Below are 24391 nucleotides of genomic sequence, written 5' to 3' on the forward strand. Positions count from 1 at the left end.
GTGCTTTGTGGGTCCTGGCTTTGTGAAAGGCTCTCTGATCCAACTTCCTACTTGTCTTGGTCACAGGGCCTCCATCTCTAGTTGTTATAGTTTAGATATGAGGTGTCCCTGTCCCCCAAAAGTTCATTGTGTTTAGAGGTGAAATGATTGGATTATGAGAGCCTTAACCCATGCCTGCATTAATCCATTTGTGGATATTAACAGGGTGGTAACTAAGGCAGGCGGGCTATGGCTGGAGGAGGTGGGTTAGTGCAGGTCTATCTTTGGGGCTCATATGTTGTCTCTGGTGAGCAGAGAACTCTGTGCTTGCTTGATGTCATGTACTGATCTGTTTTTCTCTGCCATGCCCTTCTGCGTTGATGTTCTGTCGCATCTCAGTCTTGGAGCAGTGGAGTTTGCCATCTATGAACTAAGACCTCAGAAATTGTGAGCCCTAAATAAACTTTCTTTCTCTAATTGTTCTTTTCAGATCTTTTGATCACAGTGATATAAAGCCTGACTAAAACATCAGTGTCCAAGTTACTCATTTATGTCCAAGTTCTAGGTCACTGGGGATTCTCAGAGGGTCCCAGCCAAATGCCAGATGCAGAACTTTCTCACACTCTGGATTCCCAGTTTCTCAATTCTCCTGGTCTCCTTGAACTTGTATTAATTCCCTGCAAGTTGAGTCAAACACTGGAGGGAATTTTTGTTTATTTTGCTTTGTTGCATCCAGAATTTTGTGCACTCTGTTCTTACAGAGTTTCTCCAGACATCTTGCCAGAAGTAGAAATCTGGACTTTACTGAGAGAATGTGCTTGACAGAAAATTTGGAGGCCATACGACAAAGCCTTAGTGATTAGGTTGATGGGTTAGGGAGATGGGAGTGTCTGAGTTGATGTCCAGATTTCTGGCTTACACAGATGAATCAGTGCCCTGTACTCATTAAGACACCAAGCTGCACCTGTTTGCAGGGAAAGGTGATGAATTCAATTTTGAACGCATATCATTTGTCACTACAGATACAACAACCTTTAACTTTCTATTAGGAAACAGGAGATAATATCTATTTTACAACAGATTTTTATGGGTATCAAATATAAGAATGAATGTGAACATCTTACTAAACACTAAGAGCTATATATAGGATGATACATAGAAACTCTGCCCCTCTCCCCAAAGCTGGTTGGTGAAACTTAAACGTTTTATTTATGATGCATGGAGTCAGTGGGTAATAAGGTGTGATAATCAGTAAAAGGGAGGCAGAAGTTGCTAGAAGGTTGTGAACAGTGTAAAACTTTTCCATAACACACAAACCACTTGTAAAAGGATCATTTACCAACCCAGCTGAAAATGGTAATGCTTTAAAAGTGTGGTCACTGTGTGAGCCACAATCACTTCCCATCTGTCCCTTAAAGGTAGTGGTATGCACAAAAGATGGACAACACAGGTAACTGGATTTGGGAAGGAAGTAATTTTATGAGCTATAAAATGAATTAATTTAAATATATTTTATTGTGGTAAGAACACTTAACATAAGATCCTCTCTGTAAGTGAACAGTGCAGTATTACTATCCCCAGACTCAGTGTAGCACAACAGAGCTCTAGAATTTACTCACCTTGCATTACTGAGACTTTCTATTGCCCAATTAACAATTTCCCTTTGTCCAAGCCCTCGGCAACTACCGTTTTACTTTCTGCCCCTATGTGTTTGACTATTGTTGATATCTACGGATAGAGGATTCAGGGTTTATTAGGGTACAGCTCAGTGCTTAACAAGATCTACCACTGATCTATATAAAAAAAGAAGGCAATAATAATGGCTAAATCTTCCAGTACCACGGAAAAATAAATAAGAAAGAAAAAAGTAAAGAAAAATGAAGGAGACAGTCACATAGATGTGAACAGTAGCTGTCCTTCTTTAGCTGGCTTATTTCACTTAACATAATGTTCTCATGGCTCAACCATGTGGTTACGTTGACAAAATTTCCTTATTTTTAAAAGCTAAATAGTGTTTCCTTGTGTGCACACATCACATTAGAAATTCACATTAGGAAAGCATTCTTTATTTGCCTAATTAAAAACTCTAATTCCTTGAAGGAGGCTAAATTAAAAAGCTTTTAAATGGGTAAAGGAGCCCTGTATTCAGGAGCTCTTCATTGACCTGATCCAGGACATTCGTGTGCAGCAAAGGGTCACAAGTGTGCCTAGCCCTGAGTCCTGAGTCAGGCACAGAAAAGAAAACGTCCCTTTCTTCTAAACGCAGTAAGTTTGAGGTGTGCCTGTCATGTAAATGCAATGGATACTTTCCAGGAAGACAAATGAACAGGGACTTTTTACTTTCTTACCAGAGAAAGAAAATGAGAAGGGGAAAAAAAATGCCACCCAAATTACCTCTCCCGACAAACAGAGTTAGCCAGTGTATCCCTGGGTGCCCTTAAATGTCCCTTTTTTTGTCACAGCAAGTAAATGTTTGGGAAGGACTGCTATAGATGTCTTCTTTTAAACATTTCACTCAGATTTACCACCTCTGTTTTTGATTCATATTCCTTTAAAACACATGTAACAAGATATACATGTAAATCACATGAATTACGAGTTTGCAGGTTGGTGAATGGTCATAGGTGGGAAACAGCCATCGGAGACAGAGCACATACAGGACTTCAGGAGCTCATTCCCATCACCGCCTGCTACCAAGGGGAGTCACTTCCTGACCTCCAACTCCGTTTTGACAAGTGTTGAAACAGAATATGGTTGCATTATTTTCCTTTTATTTTTTCTTGTTCTGAGGCAATAAACATTATTTTGGTGAGATTTATTAATATTGTTACATGAGGTTGTCACTGTCCATTCCTGTTGGTTTATCACACTTTGTTATATGACTATGTCATGATTCAACAGGGTTGTCTTGTATTTGGGGGCTAGAAATAGTGCCACTATGAACATTCTTTTACACATTTTTTAGTAAGTTCAGGCATGAATTTATGGGATACACACACACACACACACACACACACACACACAATTTAATACATGGTAAAATAAATAAAGAAATTTCAAAGAGATAATCCCTATTTACACTCCCTAAAACTGAATGAGATTTTTCCCCAAACAAGTTGCTCTACATCTTCACCAACACTAGGTATTATTAGTCTTTTTAATTTTAGCTTTTCTGTTGGATGTTGAGGTATTACATTTTTTAAAAATTATATTCCTCTGACAACTAAAAGTATACCCAATGCCCTGTGTCATTCTCTTGTCAAAGAATCAAAATCTGAAGTTAATATTTCTAGGTATGTTTTGATATGTTGTGTGTCATTAGTGGTGCTTGCAATTAGATTTTTGCTTTACCATTTTAAACCTGCAGTATTTCAATTGGATTTTTTTTTCACTAAACTTAAAGTTTTGAGATTACCTATGTGGATATTTTAGATTAAGTTCATGAATTCTAATTGCTATATAGTTAGCATATATTTACTTCTTTCCTTAATAAAAGATAGGTTGGTTAAAATTTTTAGTATTAAGTAGTGGTTTTATATCTTTATATAATTCTGCACAAAAGTCATATGGTAGTGACCTAGAAATGGAATTGCTGAATCTTTGGTTATGCAAATATTTAACTCCTATTCTACACCACCAAATGACACCCTAGAACTTATACTCTCACCATAATTACTTAAAATTTGTTTCTCTGCCTTTTCCAAATAGGAATTGGTAGGTCTTTAAATCTTGGGTAATCTGATGGGTGTAAAATGGTATCTCATTATGGTATTTATTTGGATATTTTAAGTGTTATTAGATTTCCTTGTATATAATGAATCAAAATGCAGTCTGTAAAAATAAAAAAAAATTTAAAAATGTTTCAATCTTTTGCCTATAATTCTTTTGCATTGTTTATGGTTTTCTCACTGAACAATATATTTTATTTTGTATATGAATCTTTTTCGGTTACCTGTGTCAAAACCTGTCCCTCTCATATTTTATCTGCCTTTTTGCATCTGTGATATCTATAGTCATGCCAAAGTTTTAATTTTTATGTTAAATTTATTGTTTTCTTTATTTTTTGTATTTTATTTAAGAAATTATTCCTTCCTCCATATCATAAACATTCTTTATTTTCTTATACTAGTTTCCAATTTTCTTTTGTATATTTAGGTCTTTCATTCATCTGGAATTTATTTTTATCTATGCCATGAAGCAAGTTTCTATTTTTCTCCTCCTTATGAATAGCCAGCAGTATCTGCTTCTGCTATTTAATAATACATCTCTTCTCACTGCAACCTACACCACTTACCAAGTACCCAAATATACATGAGTTTGTATTTGGGATTTTTGGTTTCAGTATTGAGAACTGATTGAACCCATGAGCACTCTGCCACTACCCTACATCTGCAGTCCTTTTTGAAACATCTTTTGTTTGATGACAGAGTCTCACTAAGTTGCCCAAGCTGGCTTCAAACTTGCCATCCTCCTGCTTCAGCCTCCCAAGTAGCTGAGATTACAAGCATGTGCCACGGTGCTAGCTAGAATTTTGACTTACTTGCATTTGTGTATTTGTTGACATGTGGCACTATACAAAATTGTCTTAATTATTGGATATTTAAAATAAAATATCCTTCTTCTACTTGTGTTAAAAACAGTCTGAACTTTTCATGGCTCTTAAGTTGTCCTTTTGAATTTTAGGATCCATTAATCAAATTCCATTTTAAAAACCTATCACCAATTTCATTTGAATTAGATTATGGAGTATTTAAATCCTTTAGATTTAAGGAGTATCTAAGTAATGTGTAGTTTCCATTCCCAAACTGATTAGTTTTATTGTTTTATATGTATAATATTTTCAGATTCATCCTATACATTACATGAACTAATTACACACTTCTGCTTTTTGTGTTTCCTCCTTCCAATCACATTTTCATCTTCTTTTGGAATTCTTTCAGGGATTATTATGAATAATTAGGATTCTTTGTTTTGTCTGAATATTTATTTTGCCATCACTCTTTGCAGTTTGTACCCAGGCCTCTTCAGTGATGAAGGACTTACTTCCTGAGGTGCTGGGAGTAGAGCAAACTGTCACCACTCAGCTGTCAGCCTGCTCTGGGAGCAGTCTAGACCTGGGGTCTCATCCTTCCTTTTCCTTTGGTGGTCCTCATCCAATGACTGTCATTCAAAGACCTCCTTCATCTTCGTAAATTAAGACAATTATAAAGGGACATCTCAGCTGGAAAGTTGAGTCCTTTGCTGAGATGCATCGCAGGTGAACTCTTGCCTCTATTCCTGCTACCATCCCTTCCACTGGTGTTATTCCCAAATGCCTTCCCTAACACACTCCCTAGACCTATCTCTAAGACTGCTTCCTGAGAAAGTCAACCTAAGTCAACCAGGGCCAGGACTGGTCTGAGAAAGCAGGAACTCAGATGAACTTTATGACTGGAATCATAGCACCTGACTGTCACTGAGGACCTGCTCACTGTGACAGGTGTTCAGACTAATAGACCCCAGAACAAGGCAGCACTGCTATAGTTGACACTTTTGTGAGTAAAGAACTGGGAGGGTGTTCTAATGCAAGTAACATCCTAGTGAGTATAATGTATCAGGCATTTGAGAAATATGAGGGAAATAGTAACCTCAGGGATAGTGGCATTGACTATTGTTAAGTAAAATTGATTCTTTGGAAGTAGGGAAAAACTGACAGTGGTTGATTTGTTATTAAAATCTAAGAGTAAACTGGAGAAGGCCTGTTGGGTAGCACGTAAAGAGGCCTTTACCTTGCAGTGGGAAAGCAGAAAAAAAATGAGGATGGGACTAATGCATAATCATAAGTGTGGCAGAGCTCCAAGGGAGATTAACCATGAAATACAGCTACATGGGCTATGCCAAGCTCAGGGTGCTGGATAAGAGAGACAAAGACTTCAGTGCAGTTGGCTGGGTTGTAACACCTGAAAATCTCTGAACTCTTTGAGCCTGAACATGGTCCAACATTTCTGATTAATAGCTCGTGTCCCCTGTCCCCCTGCTAGAAAATCATGCAGAAGCCTCCCCTTATAATATGAACTATGCCTCTTTCAGAGTCTGCCCAAGTTCTCCTCAGGGCCACTAGGTCTATGGTTCGAGTAGTTAGAGTTGGTTACAACATAGCCTACCAAAAATATTGTCCTGAGTGGTAAGAACTGTGTGGCAACAAAGGAGCTCTGATCCTTGGAAGATTAAGGAGATGGATAATAAAATATGGTGCTCCCAGGAACAAGATAAGATTGGCAGTAAATAAGAATAATGCTCTAACAGTCCCAAGAAAAGAAATCAAGGGAGGGTATTATCAGCAAGATAAGGGCAATATCCCATGAAGAAGTCCCAATTCCTTGTCCAGTTTTTAGGTCTGAGTCAGTTTTTGAATCTAGAATATATCGAAAGAGAAAAATCCAGTTTCCAAGAGAAGGCACTGAAATACCACAAAGGTGTGCAGGGTAATAATTTCCCCAGTTTTTCCTCAAGTGGTCCTTTGCAATTTCTCTGGTTACCTATACCTTGGGAAAGGGGGAGGATCAAATATTGTTATATAGCGACAAACATAGAAATCCATCTATCTTAAGCATTACATTGGAGATTTGGAAAACTTTAAAATAGTTTCACTGTTCTATGTATTTTTTTGGGAAAATAGTTATTTTTTCATGTAACTTTTATTTATATTAACATGTAATACACTTATCAGTATTATTTTTACCAAATTAGGAAATATTTTTAAATTTTATCAATTTAAATTTCTTATATGGTAAATATAAATACATAAGAGTCCTAAAAAGCTTTTATGAGTTTTTACGGGTTCCTGAGACAGAAAAGTTTGGAAACTTCTGTGCTAGGTGATGAAACAAGTCAAACTAGTAGTTTAATCTTGGGGCAAGTTGCATAGTATCTCTGCCTGAATTTCCTTATAAGTAAAATTAGGAGTTAATGTTATACTTATAAAGTGCTTAGAATACCAGTAGCAAAAAGTTGTTACATGCTAATTGTTAGTCCTATCAATCTAGTCTCTCTGTAAAACAAGGAATGGTAATTACTGCTGGAATTGACAAAAGAAGATGTGGAAGGTTGAGGAAAGGAAAATAATTTGATAAAGCCATTGTGGCTAATGGAAATGCTAGAGCTGATTATATAGAAGGATTGGAAGTCAGTTCTGAGAGACTTGTTGAGTCTGGTGACAATGAATTTAGAATCATGATTGTGTGATTTTTTTCCCCCATTAACACTCAGAAATTCAATATAGAAAAGACAAGGAAAGCTGTTGAATTACCAGAACTGAGAATGTTACCCTTGGTTTGATCAGAAAGAAAGCAAGATAAACTGAATGAAGTGGTGAACTCTGTTAAATAAAGTGGGAGTAAATGAAGAGAAGATTGGAAGAAATCTGATAAGTTGATCAGCAGAGAGAAAATAAGAGGGACCAAGAGATTTGAAGTCTCTGTTAGAAGGAAAAAATGAGTAAGGGAGTTGGCAAGATGGGAAGTCGTATAGTTAAGCCTTTGAATTCTGAGACAGTTCCATTTGATGACAAGGCCCAAGTTGTAATCATGAAAGTGGACTGGTGCAAAGTAGAGTAGGTAATGGCTACTGGAGATGAAGAAATTACAGATCCAAGAGGATAGGTCTTCCATCAAAGCTATGAGTGTGACCAAGAGTGATAGCAGAAGTTGACAGTCAGGTTCCACAGTTTTCTATCAATAAGAGGCAAGTACAAAATACTGAAGAATCAGAGGTGGCACTGCCAGGCAGAAAGCAGTAATTGAGTGTGGTAATGCAGGCGTGATGACGCTGACCAAGTCCTATTCTAAGAGATAAGGGAAAGTGTGTGAAAACAGCCATCTTTCTGGCTGTGAAGTTTAAAGTAAGCAGTCTTTGCTGGGAGAGTGGTAAGTCCCAAGTGTTGGATTCTCTATAGGACGATGGGACTTAATGGGTTAAGGACGGGCAGAACACACACCAGAAGCAGAGAGTGGGAGAGAATTTGTTCTCAAAGGAATGGAATTCAGAAGGACAATGGAAATAAGAGACCAAGGAGGGTCAGTCAGAACTTCTTCAAGCAACTGAAGGCAAAGGTTGTGCAGCTACCTATAGATGGGGGACATGGTGGGGGGTGGAAGATTTCAATAAAAGAAAGGTTTCCAAAAGAATTAAGCAAGGATTTGCTGTTTGAGCAAAATCGTTTTTCTCTTAGACTTTTTCTGTAAGTTCATTTTTCTCTTCCTGTTTGTCCCTTCCTTCTAGATTTTTCTTTTTTCTGAAAAAAATTAAATTAAGGAGGTCTTCTGTCCTGCTCCCTGCTTTCTGCTTTGCCTAAAGTCCCTCTTCTCCCTTGAATGCCCTGGCTTCTTACAGAACCCGGTTTGAGAATGGGAGCGCCGCCCCTCACCGGAGTGGGCGGTGCCAAGGCGGAGCAAACAGAAGTGGGCGGGCCCTTTCGCGTCGACGCGAGCCGTAAGGACGCTGTGACGTAAGAGGACATCCGGTCTTCCCCCTAGTGTCCTAAGCCGGCTGTCTCCGCCTTCCAGGGTCTCCGTGCCCTTTTCCCCCGAGTCCTGGTCCACGAGTTGGATTTGCTGCTGCCGCGAGCCAGCCTCCCGCCGTTCCCCGTCCCTCGGCCCTCGGAGAGCACCGGCCTCCCCGCGAGGGTGAGCGAAGCCGGCCGGGCGCGCGAGGTTGGGTGTCCCGCGCGGGTGGCGGTCGGCGGTTCCCGAGCCTCGTGGCGCCTCGGTCGTCTCTGGACGCCGCCTCCACCCGCCCGGTGCTCCTGCTCCAGGCCTTGCTCGCCGAGCCGCGGGGACTCCGCGCCAGTGACCTCCCTGGGTGTCACGGCGAAGTGCGGAAGTTAGTGCTTTAGTGGAGAGGGCGTGGACCCGTGTAAGGCTGTGACGAGGCATTGACTGTAGAGTGGCCAAAACATGTTGGAGGGAAAAAACCCGAGGCTCAGGGTTGTCGTTGAGTTCAGAAGACCTGTCTGTCCGGGCACGCAGAATATTCATCCTCATGATCACCGCGTGATTACTTTTTGAGCTCCTCTGGGCAGGACAGTGCACCGTCTAGATTTCTTTTTTAAATTTTATATTGGAAAAGTGCCCTAATGGCCTGAACATTATTTAAGTAACCACCAAGTACCTCTTTGGCTGGTCTGCCCATAGTTGGGAGTCAATACCATCTTGCTGACTACTTGGGTTTAATTGGATGTTCCATTCTGAAAACTAGTTCTTTCCTACCGAGTGAGGAAAGCCAGTTTTGAAGTCGTTACTTTGATATAGTTGGTAAATATGTGTAGTGTTAAAACATTTAAACCCTGTTAAAATTATGTCCACTGCTTTTAGAGAGAAGATCAAACTAGAACAACTGTCAAAGCAATTGTGGTACATACGTTTAATATCTTTTCAGAGAGAACAGTTTGAATTTATAGTTAAGGGTGGCATTTGATTTGATGTTTATTTAGCTATCAGGAAATAATAGATTATTATGCTTCATGTCTTGGCATCCTTAGATCATCTGTCAGTAGCTCAAAAAGTGATTTAAATTGGGTTAAAATGTGCTTTTAAATGATTTCTTGTTCTATATCCTATTTAATATTTTTTTTAATGAGGGTTACTTAATATCAGAGCAACGTTTTTTTTCTTAGTGGGCAATAAAGCTATTTGAGTTTTATGATAAATTCTTTTGATGTTTGCATATTTTAGAATTGTTTTGTAATGCAACTAAGGGCCTTATTTTAAAGACACTATTTTGGGGAATAATGTGTGCTTAATATTTCATGGTCATCAAAATTTAAGTTTAGTTTAAAATTTAACAGAAATAAAAACACTTTGTTTTTACTGTTTCTCAGTTTGTTAAAACAGTAAATGCAACCAGGCAATTAAATCTTTTCTGTTCTCTTGTATAGAAAGAGAAGAAGATGCCTAAAAAAAAGACTGGTGCAAGGAAGAAGGCTGAAAACCGCCGAGAACGTGAAAAACAACTAAGAGCATCAAGAGGCACTGTAGATTTAGCTAAACACCCATGTAATGCTTCAATGGTAACACTTTTTTCCCCTAAACTATATAATATTTTATCTGAAATACACCTAAAAAAAATTTAAGTGTTCCCCCGTTTATTTTATTACTGAGTCTGAAACTTATGATAGAGGCATGTTTCCTTGTTTTCACAAACACTGAGTAATAGTGATTTTTTTTAAATTTTATTTTATATTACTTATAAAACTTAGCGTATTGCCTCAGATATTGTGGGTGATAAGTAGACTTTGAGTAAGAATGGATAACCAGAGCCATGTGACATTTCCAATTTCTCTAGCCTTACAGGCCATAACTCAGTTTGTCTTAGTTGAATTTTCAGCTTTTTCACTTAGCTATTTTTAATGCATTTGATTTCTTTTTTCTGTCAACAACTTTTCAACATCTCTTTTGTGTTCCTGTTCTACAGCTTTATTAGTTGTGCTGCATCTTGGTAATTCTGGCTGCTTTGAATGGTGAAAGTTGTGAAAAAACAAAAGATTATGTCATCATTACCTTTTTTCTTTCTTTGATCAGGTTTCTATTAGTTTTTCCATTTCTCCTCACTTCCACACTTCTCTACTTTTCCTGTTCCTGTTATTCTTTTCCCCCTTCTGTTGTTCCATCAAACATACATGAAGGGCTTCATATGACTTAATTTAGCAAATGTTTATTTTGTGCCCAGTACTGTTTTATAGTCTGCAGGGATACATAGGTGAATGACATGTTTCCTGTTACCACTAACTTATAGTTCAGTTGTGTGCTACTCAGGACTTGCTTACTTATAAATAACAAATATGACTTAAATAACCTTTGAAAAATAGTTTATTGAATAGATAATGGAATAATTAATGTAGCTATGAAGGGGAAGGATATAGCTGGGACTCAGGGACAACTGAAACCTAGGGCAACTTGTAATTCCAACTTTTGCATTTCCTTCTTTTTGCTTATTCCATTTTCTCACACGTTCTTTATTTTTTTGACTTCACAGTTATTGGTAGGTTTCATATGTCATACCACGTTTTGTTGAACTCAGAGGGAAAGAACTCCTTATTATAGGAAATAGAAATTGTAGGAAATTATAAGTTGGTCCTGAGCCAGTGTCCTTCCCAGGACTAACACTTATGGGGTGGGGATAGGAGTTAGGAGCAGGATCACATAGCACAGGTGTGACAGTGGGATTCCTTTCTGAGTGTCCAAGTCCTTTCCAGAGCAAAACAGTAAGTGACTAACATATATAAATACACAAAATGAGAGAAAGAGATCTGGATAATGGTTTAGTAAAGGTAGCAGTGTAGTTTTTAGGACTTAAAATTGTGTATGGATGGGGTACATTTCACAGATAAGGTGGGATTATCACCAGAACTTCCAACAAGTAGAGATTTAATGAATAGTATTTGAATAAATAAAACCCTGGAGAAGGGAGAATATAAGACATATTTGGGGAAAGGCTGGTTGATAGTAACTTGACTGTTAAGAGAACAGGCCTGAAAAGTGGTTAGGGTGAGCATTTAAAGCCAAGTTAAAACGTAGGTATTCTGTGATCTTTATTATTTTGCATTCTCTATTTCTTGTGTCCATTCTGTAGTATTTGATCTCTTAAAAAACAATCGGAATACAAACCACCATAGTATTTAGCCTCTTTAGTGATAATGCCACTTCCTCTTCTAGTGTGGTAGCCCAGAATATACCTTTGTTGCACATCTGTGTTGTTTGAGTGTGCATAGATGCTTGTATACCTTGGGTGGAATTGGAGGATTTGGGGTAGTGCCACTGAAGATTTAACATGGAAAATGAGATTCTTTATAATGTAAGTAAATGTGCACTTTTCAGCCAGCAGAAAAATTAATGTTATGTTTTTACATTTTATAGGATTGTGACAAGTGTCAGAGGTAAATTTTATTTATTTATTTTCTATCTACATGTATTAAAATAGTTGCTCTGATCTTTTACCTGAAATTTATATATATATATTTTTTATTTTACATGACAAGGCGGCAGAAGAATAGAGCCTTTTGCTATTTTTGTAATTCTGTACAGAAGTTACCGATATGTGCACAGTGTGGTAAGTATATAACTGAGAATGCCTATCTTTTATCAGATGTTTGTTTGACAGTTAATCAACTTGAACCCATGGGTTCATCATTATTGTTTACAAAAATGTAAATACCTTACCATTAATAACAAAGTGGTTATTAGGTGGTTACCAAAAACTTCAAGTCTTAGTTTTTCTTCTTTGATAATGTCAGAAAACAGTGAAGGTAAAATCTAGACAATAGGTTACCAACAAGTTGTTTTAAAAATTAAAAGATCAGATTTTAGCTTAATATAATATCTGATGATCCTAAATTTTTAATTATACCAACCATAGTCTCTCATCAATGCCCATTTTTTTCACTTTTCTGAATTCTCATTCCTCCTGAAATCTCTCTGGTCTCTTAAACTATTGGGAATAATTTTATTCCATGTACCTGGTTCTTAATTTGATCAGTTCTTTTTCTGTTTGATATTTATATGTGATTCTTCAGTTTCCTCACTTTTCCCAAATGTCCGAAATAGAGTTCTTAAGTCACATACTGTTTCCAATTATAGGTGGAAACTTTTACCATGAAATAATTATTAGAATAAAATTGGATATTTATGTTAAAAGTTCTGAAGATTCACAATAAAGAAACCTGATTAACTTTGTTAACTTTAAATTTACCCCTCCAACTTTATTTGAAGAATATCCTTTCATTAATGAGATGCTGGGACAATTCGAGATGTGCCCCCAAGTGTGTTTAAATTTGATAACACTGCAGAAAGTTGGTAGTGCTTTGGCTACGACTGAAAATTTCAAGTGCAGTTCTGGCTATCACAGAAGACATCCCTTCAGTTCTGCAATTAGTGAAAAACAGAAAACTGGCCTAGATGGAACACTCTTCTGCCTGGTTTTTTATCTTTACTTCATAAAGGACAAATTAATGTGGAAGAAGAAAATAATATTTTGTAGAAGGTTAAGAGGTAAAGTCTCCCCATATTTTCAGTGTCTCTGGGCTTGAATTGGGTAACAGCTATATTTAGGTGCATTTTCTACTTACTGATTCTTATTGTTAGACATGGAAAAGTTGGGCAACTGGTACCTGCCTCATTTCTAGTTTCTCTTTCTACCCGTGTCCCATTGTCTAACTTTGTTTCTCAGGAAATCAAGATAACAAAATTGTGAATTATGAAATGCAAAATTAATTTTAATATTTGACTTTTTAAAATGTTTTCATTTATCTGAGAATTCATAAGATTTTAAAATGTTAAAATGATCATTAAATTATCAAGCATAACCTGCAATTTTAGTTTTTCATAAAAGCATGATTTATTATATGAATCAATTTATCATGCAGTACTTTTTTATAGATTTGTTAATGCCTTTCTAATCTCAAAAGATTTAACTCAGGCAACGAGATCGCAGTTGTGTCCATTTTACCTTTTTAGTTATATGAGCATTTCATTTGCTTTAAAATTATTTGCATGGGAATTAGTCTGAATCAAAAGAATTAGTGAGTAATTGCATGTACTATGTAGTCCTAATAGTGCAAGTTTTTTTCCTACTAGGAAAAACAAAATGCATGATGAAGTCTTCAGACTGTGTCATAAAGCATGCTGGCGTATACAGTACTGGCCTTGCCATGGTGGTAAGCTGCTTGTTACTTTTGACACTGGGAGGTTTCTAAGAATAAGAAAAAGTCATTCTGACTGAGAGTTATTTTTTTCCTAAATAGCAGTGCTTTGTCTCTTGTTTTTTCCATCAGTTATTTCTCAGTGGTATCTTTCTAAGGGGTCTTACTCAGGCTTCACAAATATTATTTACTATACTGAAAGACTTTCTTAGCCAGTGTTCAAGCCTTTGGTTAAATAACAACTGAGTTCTAAAAGAATTTACAATAATTTTTTTTTAAACATTACATTTCAAAAAAGTGCATATGTTTAACATGAAATATCTTCATTGCATATATGATTTTGTAAAGAAATTTACTGTTTTAATTAATAATGGATTTTGTGGTATGTTTTGTTTTCATTAAAACATGTTTTCCTTTTTAATATGTTAGTATATTCTGGTTTTTTATTTTATGCTTTAGTTTTAAATTCTAAACTGTGATGAAAGTAATAATATTTTTGTGTCCAGAGAAAAATTTTATGGAAATTTATAGTATTTTATCGTAATTTTCCAAAAATATATAATTTTCTACTATGAAGCAAACCATTTTCCTTGTTGCCTGGCAGTCTGGTCCTTGAGCTTTCTCTCCAGGTTCTGGTAACCATTTCCTCCCCTTCATTTGTCCATTTAGGTGTAGAGGTGGTAACTGCATCATCCCTTGGTGTTTTCTTTTCCAAAACCTTTCCCTGTTATTTGTAAGTCATCTGTTTTAAAAATCATAGGTTATCTAATTTGGAAGTGCCTTCTCTTTCTTGCTACAACCCTGACTGATTCAAGACATATCTTTTAAGGTTTTACAAATAACTATATTGATAATCCAGTTTTATAAGTCAACAAGCATTCTTCATGTTTACTGTTTACTAGTTACTGGTTTTTTTTTTGTTTGTTTTTGTTTTTGTTATAGATCCTTGAATAGCAGAATATTATGTTGAGGTTTAGGAGACCTGAATTTATATCTTAGATCATCTGTAACCCAGATCTGGTATTTGGATTTAGTCTTGGGCCTCACATTTCTCGTTAATAAAGGAAAGATCATCTGACCCTACTCTGTTAAGATTTTACGATTCTTTCTAGCTTTCAATATTCTGTAGGTGTCAGCATATCATTGAAACATACACTCTTATTGGTTATTTTCCAATATAATTGGAGAGTCTTACCCTGTAGTTTAGTATCATGTATTTTACTTCAATTTTTCCCCCACAGAGAAATGTTATAATGTCTTAATTCGTAAGTTATCTTTAAAAAAAATAGAAGAAAATGTCTGAGGTTTAATGTTTTCTCAGTTATTTTAGAAAAGCTACAGGATTATTTTATGACATACAGATAAAATATTTTTTCTTAGAACTGGTAGTATTTAAAAATTCAATTTAGTTATAGGAATTTGGTATAGACAAGAAAGCTTGAATTGTGGACTCAACCTCGTTTGAATTAGAACTCATTTTACCTAATTAATAATATGAGGGTAAGTATATAGTTTCCTCCTTGCTTCTTTTTCTTTTGACTTATAGCTGAGTTTTGTGCATTGCAAGTAGTTGTTGGTGAAGTAATTTTTCAGAGAACTCTTAATTTTGACTTGGTGTGAACAATAAAATATTTTCTTTAGTGAAGCTTCCCACTATCTTTGAGGGTTAATAAAATGCTAAATGTCTACAGTTGTGATGGTTGCCATTGGTTAAATAACCGTTGCAGCTGGTCAAGGACAGTGATTATGTTTTCTTGTTCCTTGGTTGTAGGGTGCGATATGTGACTTCTGTGAAGCTTGGGTTTGCCATGGTAGGAAGTGTCTCAGTACCCATGCCTGCGCCTGCCCTCTGACTGATGCCGAGTGTGTTGAATGTGAACGAGGTGTATGGGACCATGGTGAGTGCTTAGGTACAGGCACTGAGCGTGGTTGTAAATAAAGGTTGACTTTTAGACATTCGGAATGCTATTTTCAAGATTTTTTTTCAGGGTACTGTAAATTCTGATTACTATTTAACTAGAAAAGTGGTATATACCAATAGTAATAGTATTGTTTATGTAAGCAATCAGGGAGGGGAGTTGAGGAGAGCAGATGGTGTCTTTGAGCATTATGTAAGTAGCCAGGAGGTAATATGAGCTTATGTTTATGGTTCAATTTCAAGTACTTGGTTTTTGTTTTAGTTTTTACCAGAACAAAGATTGCTGTGCAATTTTAGTGTACCTCTGAAATCACTTGCCATCTTTTCTGTGCAGTTTTATGGATAAAATTTTTAAAAATTAGTTTATCATATATCAATGGTTTTCTTTTTTTTAATCCAATAGGAGGCAGGATATTTAGTTGTTCTTTTTGCCATAACTTTCTGTGTGAAGATGATCAATTTGAGCATCAGGCCAGCTGCCAGGTTTTAGAGGCGGAAACATTTAAATGTAAGTTTAACTTTTTTTTTAATGTTAGATGATGTTCTTTATACCTGAGAGTCTGAGTGGTGTAAATGTTAAACTTGATGGAAAGGCAGTCAGGTTTTTGTTCTGCTTATTACCATCTTTAATTCATGTATCTGCTTTTTTCCTAGAAGAAAAACTAAAACAGTTCTGAAATTTTCAGCAGGGATGCCAGTGGCATATTGATTGAGTAGGTTCTTCGTTTCGTGGACTTGACCAGGCATTGTAGGATTTATAGTAATCCTGGTCTTGCATACCAATGTCATTTTCACCTTCAGGTTATAACAACCACAGCCCACCTCCCTCTGCCATTTCTGGATGACCTCAAGTGTTACCACCCCTACTTTCTTCCTGCTGTTGAGTGCAGTGTTGTTAGAAGCAGAGTGTGTCAGAAGTATCTGCAGCGGTTTTAAAAAATATAGGTGCCCGGGTGTTATCCCTGGTAGAGTCTCTTTTTAAGCGTGTAGTGGGTGCCAGGGCATCTGTATTGAACCTTCACATATAGTTCTCGTGCATTTTCTAGTTAAGAATCAGTATTAACAATGTTATCATCTTCACAGATAATTTCTATCTTAAAAGATTAATTGAAATGAAAACCCAAATAAATGATTAGTCTCTGCTGCCTAGCACTTAACCCTCATTAAATTATACTTACCATCATAAGAAAAAGACTAAAATTCCCCAATAGTCACTTCTTTTAATTTGGGTCTTATTCTACTATGAAATGCTAATTTCTTCATTTATCGGTAAATTGTGATTGATAAATCATTGATCTGATATAGGTACACACACAATATATATTTGTGCATGTATACATGTATATGTGTATGTATGTATGAAATTCTCACTATGTAGAAACTCAAAGATTAAAAGCATCTTAAAGTGTATAGCATGTTTGAAGCTAACCTCATCTTTTGTAGAGTGTATAGTGTAAACATTGACTTATTTTATTTGGGGCTTGGGAACTCTACATAGTTATAGCCTTTGAATCCAAAAGACAGGCAACTGCGAGTGGTACGGTGAGAGCAGTAGTAATTCAATAAAGAACAAAAGAAGAAAACTAAATAATGGACAGGGTTTTAAGATGAATCTGTCTCTCAACAGGTGTCTCATGCAATCGTCTTGGTCAGCATTCATGTCTCCGTTGTAAGGTATATTTATGGATTTTTCTATTTAGATTTTGTTGTCATTTTTGGTACAGGGGATTGAACCCAGGGTGCTTAACTATTGAACCACATCCCCAGCCTCTTTTATTTCTTATTTTGAAATGGTCTTTCTAAGCTGTTTAGGGCCTCACTAAGTTGCTGAGACTGGCCTTGAATTTTCAATCTTCCTGCCTCAGCTGCCTAAGTCTCTGAGATTACAGGTGTGCACCACCACATCCAGTCAGTGTAGGTTTTGTTTGTAGTTCTTGCATACCTCCACCAATCCTTGGATTATTTATACGGTAAATACATGACATAAAAATTAGTTTCTTTTATTTTTGAGATTGTGAAATTGAAGTTGAGAGGGCCTAAATGAATTTCCAGTAGTGATCCATTTGGCTTGTAGTGTCATTGCCCCTGGTACACAAGTCCCCCAGGTCCTGGCTCAGTGTTTTACACTGTATGTTTATGAAGAACATTGTAACCCCAGGGTTGGGAGTGTATTTTAAGTAATGTTAAACTGCACCTGCTTAGAAGAGTTTAACTGAAGTGAGGTTATCGTAGCATTGTTTCATTGCACTGTCTCCAGCGTTTCAGTGTGTAACTCAGTGGTAAAGCATCCCTGGGTTCAATCACCAGTAAGAACGACAGCAGCAAAAAGGGTTTTTCTGATATTTCTTAGTCCTGCTCTTTCTCTCCCAACTATGCTCCAGTTTTAGCAAGGCTTTCAGTTCATTGAAAGCTTTCATACTGTCAAGCTTTTAGGTGATGTCCGTGCAGTTTCCTTTGTCTGGAACACTGTTCTCCATTTGCTTCTCCTGTTGCACCCCCATTTACCTAGGCACACACTCAGCTAAGACTTTGTGCCCACTGGCAAGCCTTTCTGAGTCCTGTGTCTGGCTTAGTGCCCCTTCTGTGCACTTCTCTTTCAGTGCTTAGTGTTGTGTAACTGCTTCTCCACTGTCCCCAGTTAGACTGTAGTGTGAGGGTGGACAGATTGTTCACCATTGTGTCGTCAGGGACAGTGGGAATATTGAACTGCTTATGAATACAATACTCTTGTTATTAGTCTCTGCCTTGTGTTAGGTCATGGTTCACAAGTCCTGGCAAAACCATTTCCTTTAGAAAGTGAAATCAGGAGTGTGACTAGTCCTAACAGAATTCTCAAATCTTTCTGTCTTAACCAAACTGTATCTAAATTCCCTAGAGCGGAGAACTGGGGACTGAATTAGAGCAAATTACATTCCATGCTTTTATAATTATGATACAATGAATCCTAATGTTATGTATAACTAAAAAGAACTAATAAAAATTTTTAAGTGCAAAAATAAAATTCCCTCGTAATACTGAGTGATATCGTTTTATATGCATTTACTTATTTTTGCTTTCCCTACGTAGGCTTGTTTCTGTGATGAACATACAAGGAGTAAGGTGTTTAAGCAGGAAAAAGGAAAACAGCCTCCTTGCCCTAAATGCGGACATGAAACTCAGGAAACAAAGGATCTTAGCATGTCAAGTAAGCCTCTCAGGATACTTAGGGAATGTTTACTTTCTTGCTTAGACAAAATTTATGTTTTTTCTCTTATTTTTTAAAATTGCTGTTTCTCCCTTGTCTTCTCTTAAGGAAGTAAGTTTCTCTAGTTATTGTTTCTTTTTGTTTGTTTGCTTTTTTGCGCATGGGGCGGATGGGGGGTCTGGATCCTGGGGATAGAACGCAGGGCCTCTCACATACTTGGCAATTGCTCTACCACTGAGCTCACCTCTAGTCTTGCAAATGGGATTTTATAGCTTTGTAAAGTAGATGGGTATGATTTTTTAATTTAATGTAAGAAAAATACCAACATTCACTTTGGTGATTTCCTCCATCATCAACAAGAAATACTGGAATTTAAGATAAAAAAGAATGACTTCTCTTTTTCTAAGGCTTCCTTATTAAATAATTGATAGCTATAAATCCTTAAACCTTCATTTCTTGAAAGTCAGACTCATTCTGAAGTTATTCTTTGGTGTGTAGTACTTGAGTACAGTACTGCATGATACATCATACAATAATCATTATGGTTTTTATAGAAAATTTTTAATGAAGGAATAAGGCTATTACAAGTAAAAAAGTAGTCTACTGCTTACAATTCTAGTCTAACATGCTGACAATAAAGGAGCTCATGTTTTGTTAAAGACGTTTGACTTTACTAAGTATGTCAGAATGGAACCATAATTAAAAGTGACTCTGACACTACTTTATTTAATCAAAGATGTAGTTGTACACAGGTGAGAGGGATGATTTTTCTGATTGTGATAGAAACTGTTCGATACTAAGACAGAAGCAATGAAGCAATGAAAAGTTGTTTTCCAGTGTATCTGCATTATAAAATAGCTCTTAAGAAAAAGATAATGACATAAAATCAAAGTTTTCTGTGATTAATATGATTCAGAGATGAACTTGATTGACTAAATGAAGGGTACATTAATTTTTAATTTACCATATCAGGAGAATTCTTTTAGTCTGATTTTGTTTTCTTTTTCCAGATTTAATGAAATGATAACAGTAATCTGTTATTTGTTGTGTGTTGTAGACTCATTTTGTATTGTATGAAATTAGGAAAATATGGACTGCTTTCTTATTTGGCAGTAATGAGCAGTAAAGTCATATAGTTTTATACTTTATTGAAAAAAGTATAGATGTAGAGAATTTCAGAACTGAACTGCCAATGCATATTTGTCCTTTGTAGCACGTTCACTCAAATTTGGCCGGCAGACTGGAGTTGAAGAGGGGGATGGAGCTTCTGGTTATGATGCCTATTGGAAGAACCTTTCATCTGACAAGTACAGCGATGCAGGCTACCGTGATGAGGATGATGATGAGTATGAAGCAGAGGATGATGACGAGGAAGACGACGAAGGTGGAAAGGATTCAGATGCTGAATCATCTGATTTGTTTTCTAATTTGAATTTAGGAAGGACCTATGCCAGTGGCTATGCTCACTATGAGGAGCAAGAGAACTAGGGGAGCTGCTTGCCCATTGGTGGGTGTGTATGACACGAGCCAGGGGCACGAGTCGTGGGCAGTCATGTGGGTGTTCAGAAGCACCGGCACTTGACCTTGTTCCATTACCAGTCCACAAGGCTAAGGAGTAGGGCACAGCGTTTTTATAGGAACTGATAATCAGGCTTTTAGTATGAGAGAAATGAGTTTCAAATGTAAGACATTTATTGATCCAGGCAAATGAAGTATCATGGATTAGATTGTTACTGATTTCAGTAATTTCATAGTTTCTGCCAATCACATACATATATAGGACAAAGGAATAAAATGGTAATATATTTATTTGAAATTAAATTACTGTTTTTATTAAAGGAGCATTGCTTATAAATTCACTGTGTCTGGTTTTATAAAATGGAATGGGTAAAATGGATGACTTATTTTTTCCTTTTATGTCTTTCCACAGAATGAAAGTCATGTTATATTCTAAATTTTCTTTAAAGGCTTATGTTATTGTAAGTAGTCATGCATGTTTCAGCAATTGGCCCATTTATCTCTCTTCACAATATATATTGTGAACAATTCCTGTTTTAATACCTAAATGTATTGACAAAGGTGACTGCCTAGCCATTTTTCAGAAATATAATTCCAGAAGTAGAATTACACATGCTTTACCCAGGAAATTTCATTTTTGGAATAAATCTAATATTTCACTTTAGAACTTTTGATATTTTATTTCTTCTCAGTTTTTTTCAATTTATTTTGGAAAACATTCCAATATTTTTCTGTAAACTACTTCAGTTTTTACCTAATGAAAATTTGTAGTAGAGACTAATTATGTGATAGCTGTGTCACTGGAGGTAGGTGGAGAACTGACAATCCATGACACAAGTTCAATTTTACAATGAATTTGGATGATGCAGTGGTAGAAGGGAAAGTAATGTCTGACTGGCTGGTATTGTGGATGTATGGAGCAAATTTGGATGGCTGTTGCTCTGCCATTCTTGTTCTAGAGAAACGTATTGAACAGCTCTGGGCAGTAACAGGTAATAGAAAGCCAGGTGGGAAAGCCACAGAGCCTGTGTTTGCTGGAAAAAAGCTTTCATGTCTCGAAACAGAAGGGCTGAGGAAATAGGACCAAGCTGAAAACTTGACAGTCTGGATAATTCAAAGGTAGTTCCCAACCAAGATACCTGTTATGCTAATTTCCAGAGCACTGCTTAAGAAAACCTGAGCCCCGCCCAGCAAGTAATATGGAGATGTCTGAATGGATGTTACTAAAGATTTTTACTCCCCAGACTTGACCTTTGAGTCTATTCATAGCCTGTGCCTTTCAGTTAAGGACAAGCTTTTCCTACCCTATTTCCAAGATGGATGACAATGCAGAGGTTTATTTACTCAGGCAACATGTGCCCCTTTCAGCCCTTGCCTTATCTTCAGGCCATTATTAGTTAATATAATCTCCAGACCTTAAATTAGGTTTAAGTCACAATAATTAAGATTGTGCTGCACCCAAGAAAATGGATATACTCTATAGGAGTGAGCTGGTTGATTCTTGTAGAATGTACTGGGAAAAATAGGAGTATGCTAGCATGCTTAAGATCAGAATAGAAAATCGGGAGAGCATGATGGCAGCTCCCTTGGATTGCAAGAAAGGAGCTATCTTAATAAATTACAAGTTTTAACACCATAGGTAGGATCCTGGGAGGTGTTGTGAATTCATTACCATAATGACTTCTAGAAGTGCAGAAATCAATGGCTTATTCTAATCCAGTATTACTGTGACAAATGGAGGAAAGGATTTAAAAGATTGAGGCAAGTGGGTACACTAGCACAGATAGGTAGTCCACCTGGAAGATCTGTTCCAGGAAAAAAGTTGCATGAGAAGGCTCAGTGGACATGCCATGTAACAAGGCCACAGAGACGTGCACTGGTAAGATTAGTGTCACTAAAATGTTTAGGGTAGATATCTGTAAACCAGTTCTGCTACTAGGGAAGAACCATTACAGTGCTTAGCTTGCTGATGACGCTGTAAGAACAGACCCAAAAATAGTGATGGAGTGGTAATGCCTAACTGCCCTAAGTCAGGGGCCTAATGGCCATGAATCAGAGTGGGAATGGCAGCCCAAAAGGACCTAACCTGCAGAGTCCCTCACTTTTTACCAAAAGGCCTACAGCCATTTACTCTGGTAATTCTACCCTTGGAAATGGGGAATATAAGGCATTTCAAAGACTATTGGACATGGAATCTCAACCAACATATTTCCTTAGTAATGAAAGGAGTCCTCACCAAATTTTAGCTTCCAGTGGTTTCACTGAGTTTGTGAAAGGCCAAGTGGAACCTCTGAAAAATGTTACCTGTGTTAGTTTCTTGTCACTATTACAAAATACCTGAGAATCATGTGAGAAAGGGTTTATTTTGCCTTACTATTTTGGAGGTTCCAGTCCACGATTACTTGGTCCTGTTGCTTTGGGCCTGTGGCCAGGCAGCCTACAGGTGGGTGTGTGTGGTAGAGCAAAACTGCTCACTTGATGACCCTGAAGCAAAAGAGCAGGGGTTTGGAGTTCCACTGTCTCTTTCAAGGTCACTTTCTTACTGACTTAAAAGACATCTCACAAGGCCCTACCTCTTAAAGGTTCCGCCACTCCCAGTAGTGCCGCCCTGGGGGTCAAGACTTTATCACATAAGCCTTTGGGGGACTTGTGATAAAAATCCAAACTATAGAACTATCACATCTCACTCCAGCCAGAAGTATTAAACAGCAATATTGCTGCCTAGAGGGATGGCAGAACCGAAGGAAAACCACAATGCAGGCCCCTGGGTTTCTAAAGAAAGCTGAACTGACCGTGTTTAGAGACATACATCTCCTGGGCTAGGTTGGCACTGTCTCAACTTACCTAGGCTGATCTAGTTAGCATCGCGGCTGAATGTCTACTGTTAGCAACAGAGGAGAATGCTTGATGGGGCTTTGTTTTTTTTGGGGAGACAGATCAGACCAGTCATTCTAGAAAAATCTGTGGTTCATTTTTTAATGGAGTAGACCCACATTCTGGGAATGGACTTGCCTGCCTTCTTATGGGGTGTCCTGTGGGAGCTCAGACCCAGGAGGCAAGGTTTGAGGCTCCAGCAGTTGAAAAGAGATGCAAGGCATAGTTGGGATAGTAGACATTCTTTATCTGGAGGTGGCAATAGTCCCTAACCAGCCCCCAGCTCTAGCCTCAGCTCCATTTAGCCCCGAGTCCTTACACAGGCATTTTTTTTATATGCAGGCCAAAAAAGAAGGCACATTGCCAACAAGTTACATAAGTGGATGCATGCTCACAAGCAAATATTTATAACCTTGAGTATATACTCCGAATCAGAGTGTTGACCTTGGATATGTCCTAAAAAGCCCACTGGAAGCCTCAGCAAGGAAACTTAACAATAGCCATTTTGAGCCTGCCCAACCTGGGGCCTTAACCAGCATCAGCACCTAAAGGCTTATGGAGTATATAATTCACTTATCTGGGATTCTACATAATGTGTTCTGGGTCAGGGTATCCTTGAAGTAAAGGAGGTACAATAGGCTTGTGACTATGGGATCCACTGGTCATATCATGTACTATACTCCCAGAAACTTCCTGCCTTGTGGTGTTTTGCCATGGTGTGCTGAGGATACAACTGGAGCAGTAGCTAAGAGGCAATACTCTGCCAGGATTTGACCCAAGGCACCCATATGCTTGGGACCGAAGATATTTCTATTCCACTCTGTTCCTGAGAGGCAAAGTACATGTGATAGATCAAATAATGTTACCCCCAAATTTCATGTTCACCTGGAACCTCAGAGTGTGATCTTATTTGGAAGTAGGGTCTTTGAAGATTTAATTAGTTGTGAAGATCACACTGGGTTAGTGTCTAAGGTCTAAATACTGGTGTCCTTTGAAGAGCACACACAGGGAAGAAGGCCATCAGGAGATGGGGTAAGAATGGAGTAAGACAGCTACAAGCCAAGAATGCCAAGAATTGACCTCAACTTCAGAAGCTGGGAGAGAAATAGAAATATTTCCCTCAGAGCATACAGAAGGAACAAACTGCCAACACCTTAGTTTTGAACTTCTAGACTCCTGAACTGTGAGAAAATAAATTTTTGTTTAAGTCACCTAGTTTGTGGTAAGTAGTTAACAGCAGCCTTAG

General features: G+C 37.4%; 1 protein-coding gene across 1 annotated transcript; it reads left to right on the top strand.

Moving 5' to 3' along the window:
- Positions 1-8475: 8475 nt before the first annotated feature.
- Znf330 (zinc finger protein 330) lies at positions 8476-20935 on the top strand. The gene is made up of 10 exons (XM_047567516.1): positions 8476-8642; positions 9893-10024; positions 11871-11890; positions 11993-12063; positions 13587-13666; positions 15423-15549; positions 15973-16077; positions 17197-17243; positions 18636-18753; positions 19967-20935. Exons 2-10 carry the CDS (start codon positions 9905-9907, stop codon positions 20239-20241), a joined length of 963 nt encoding a protein of 320 aa, XP_047423472.1. The 5' UTR covers positions 8476-8642; positions 9893-9904; the 3' UTR covers positions 20242-20935.
- The last annotated feature ends 3456 nt before the right edge of the window (positions 20936-24391 follow it).

This window comes from Sciurus carolinensis, chromosome 10 (assembly GCF_902686445.1).
Source record: "Sciurus carolinensis chromosome 10, mSciCar1.2, whole genome shotgun sequence".
Lineage (NCBI taxonomy): Eukaryota > Metazoa > Chordata > Mammalia > Rodentia > Sciuridae > Sciurus > Sciurus carolinensis.

Bases quoted from the DNA above. Each gene is read 5' to 3' on its own strand.
- Znf330 (XM_047567516.1), top strand. From the start codon at position 9,905: ATGCCTAAAAAAAAGACTGGTGCAAGGAAGAAGGCTGAAAACCGCCGA. The intron at 13,667-15,422 runs GTAAGCTGCTTG...CCTTGGTTGTAG, and splicing joins GTACTGGCCTTGCCATGGTG to GGTGCGATATGTGACTTCTG. The intron at 18,754-19,966 runs GTAAGCCTCTCA...TGTCCTTTGTAG, and splicing joins AAAGGATCTTAGCATGTCAA to CACGTTCACTCAAATTTGGC.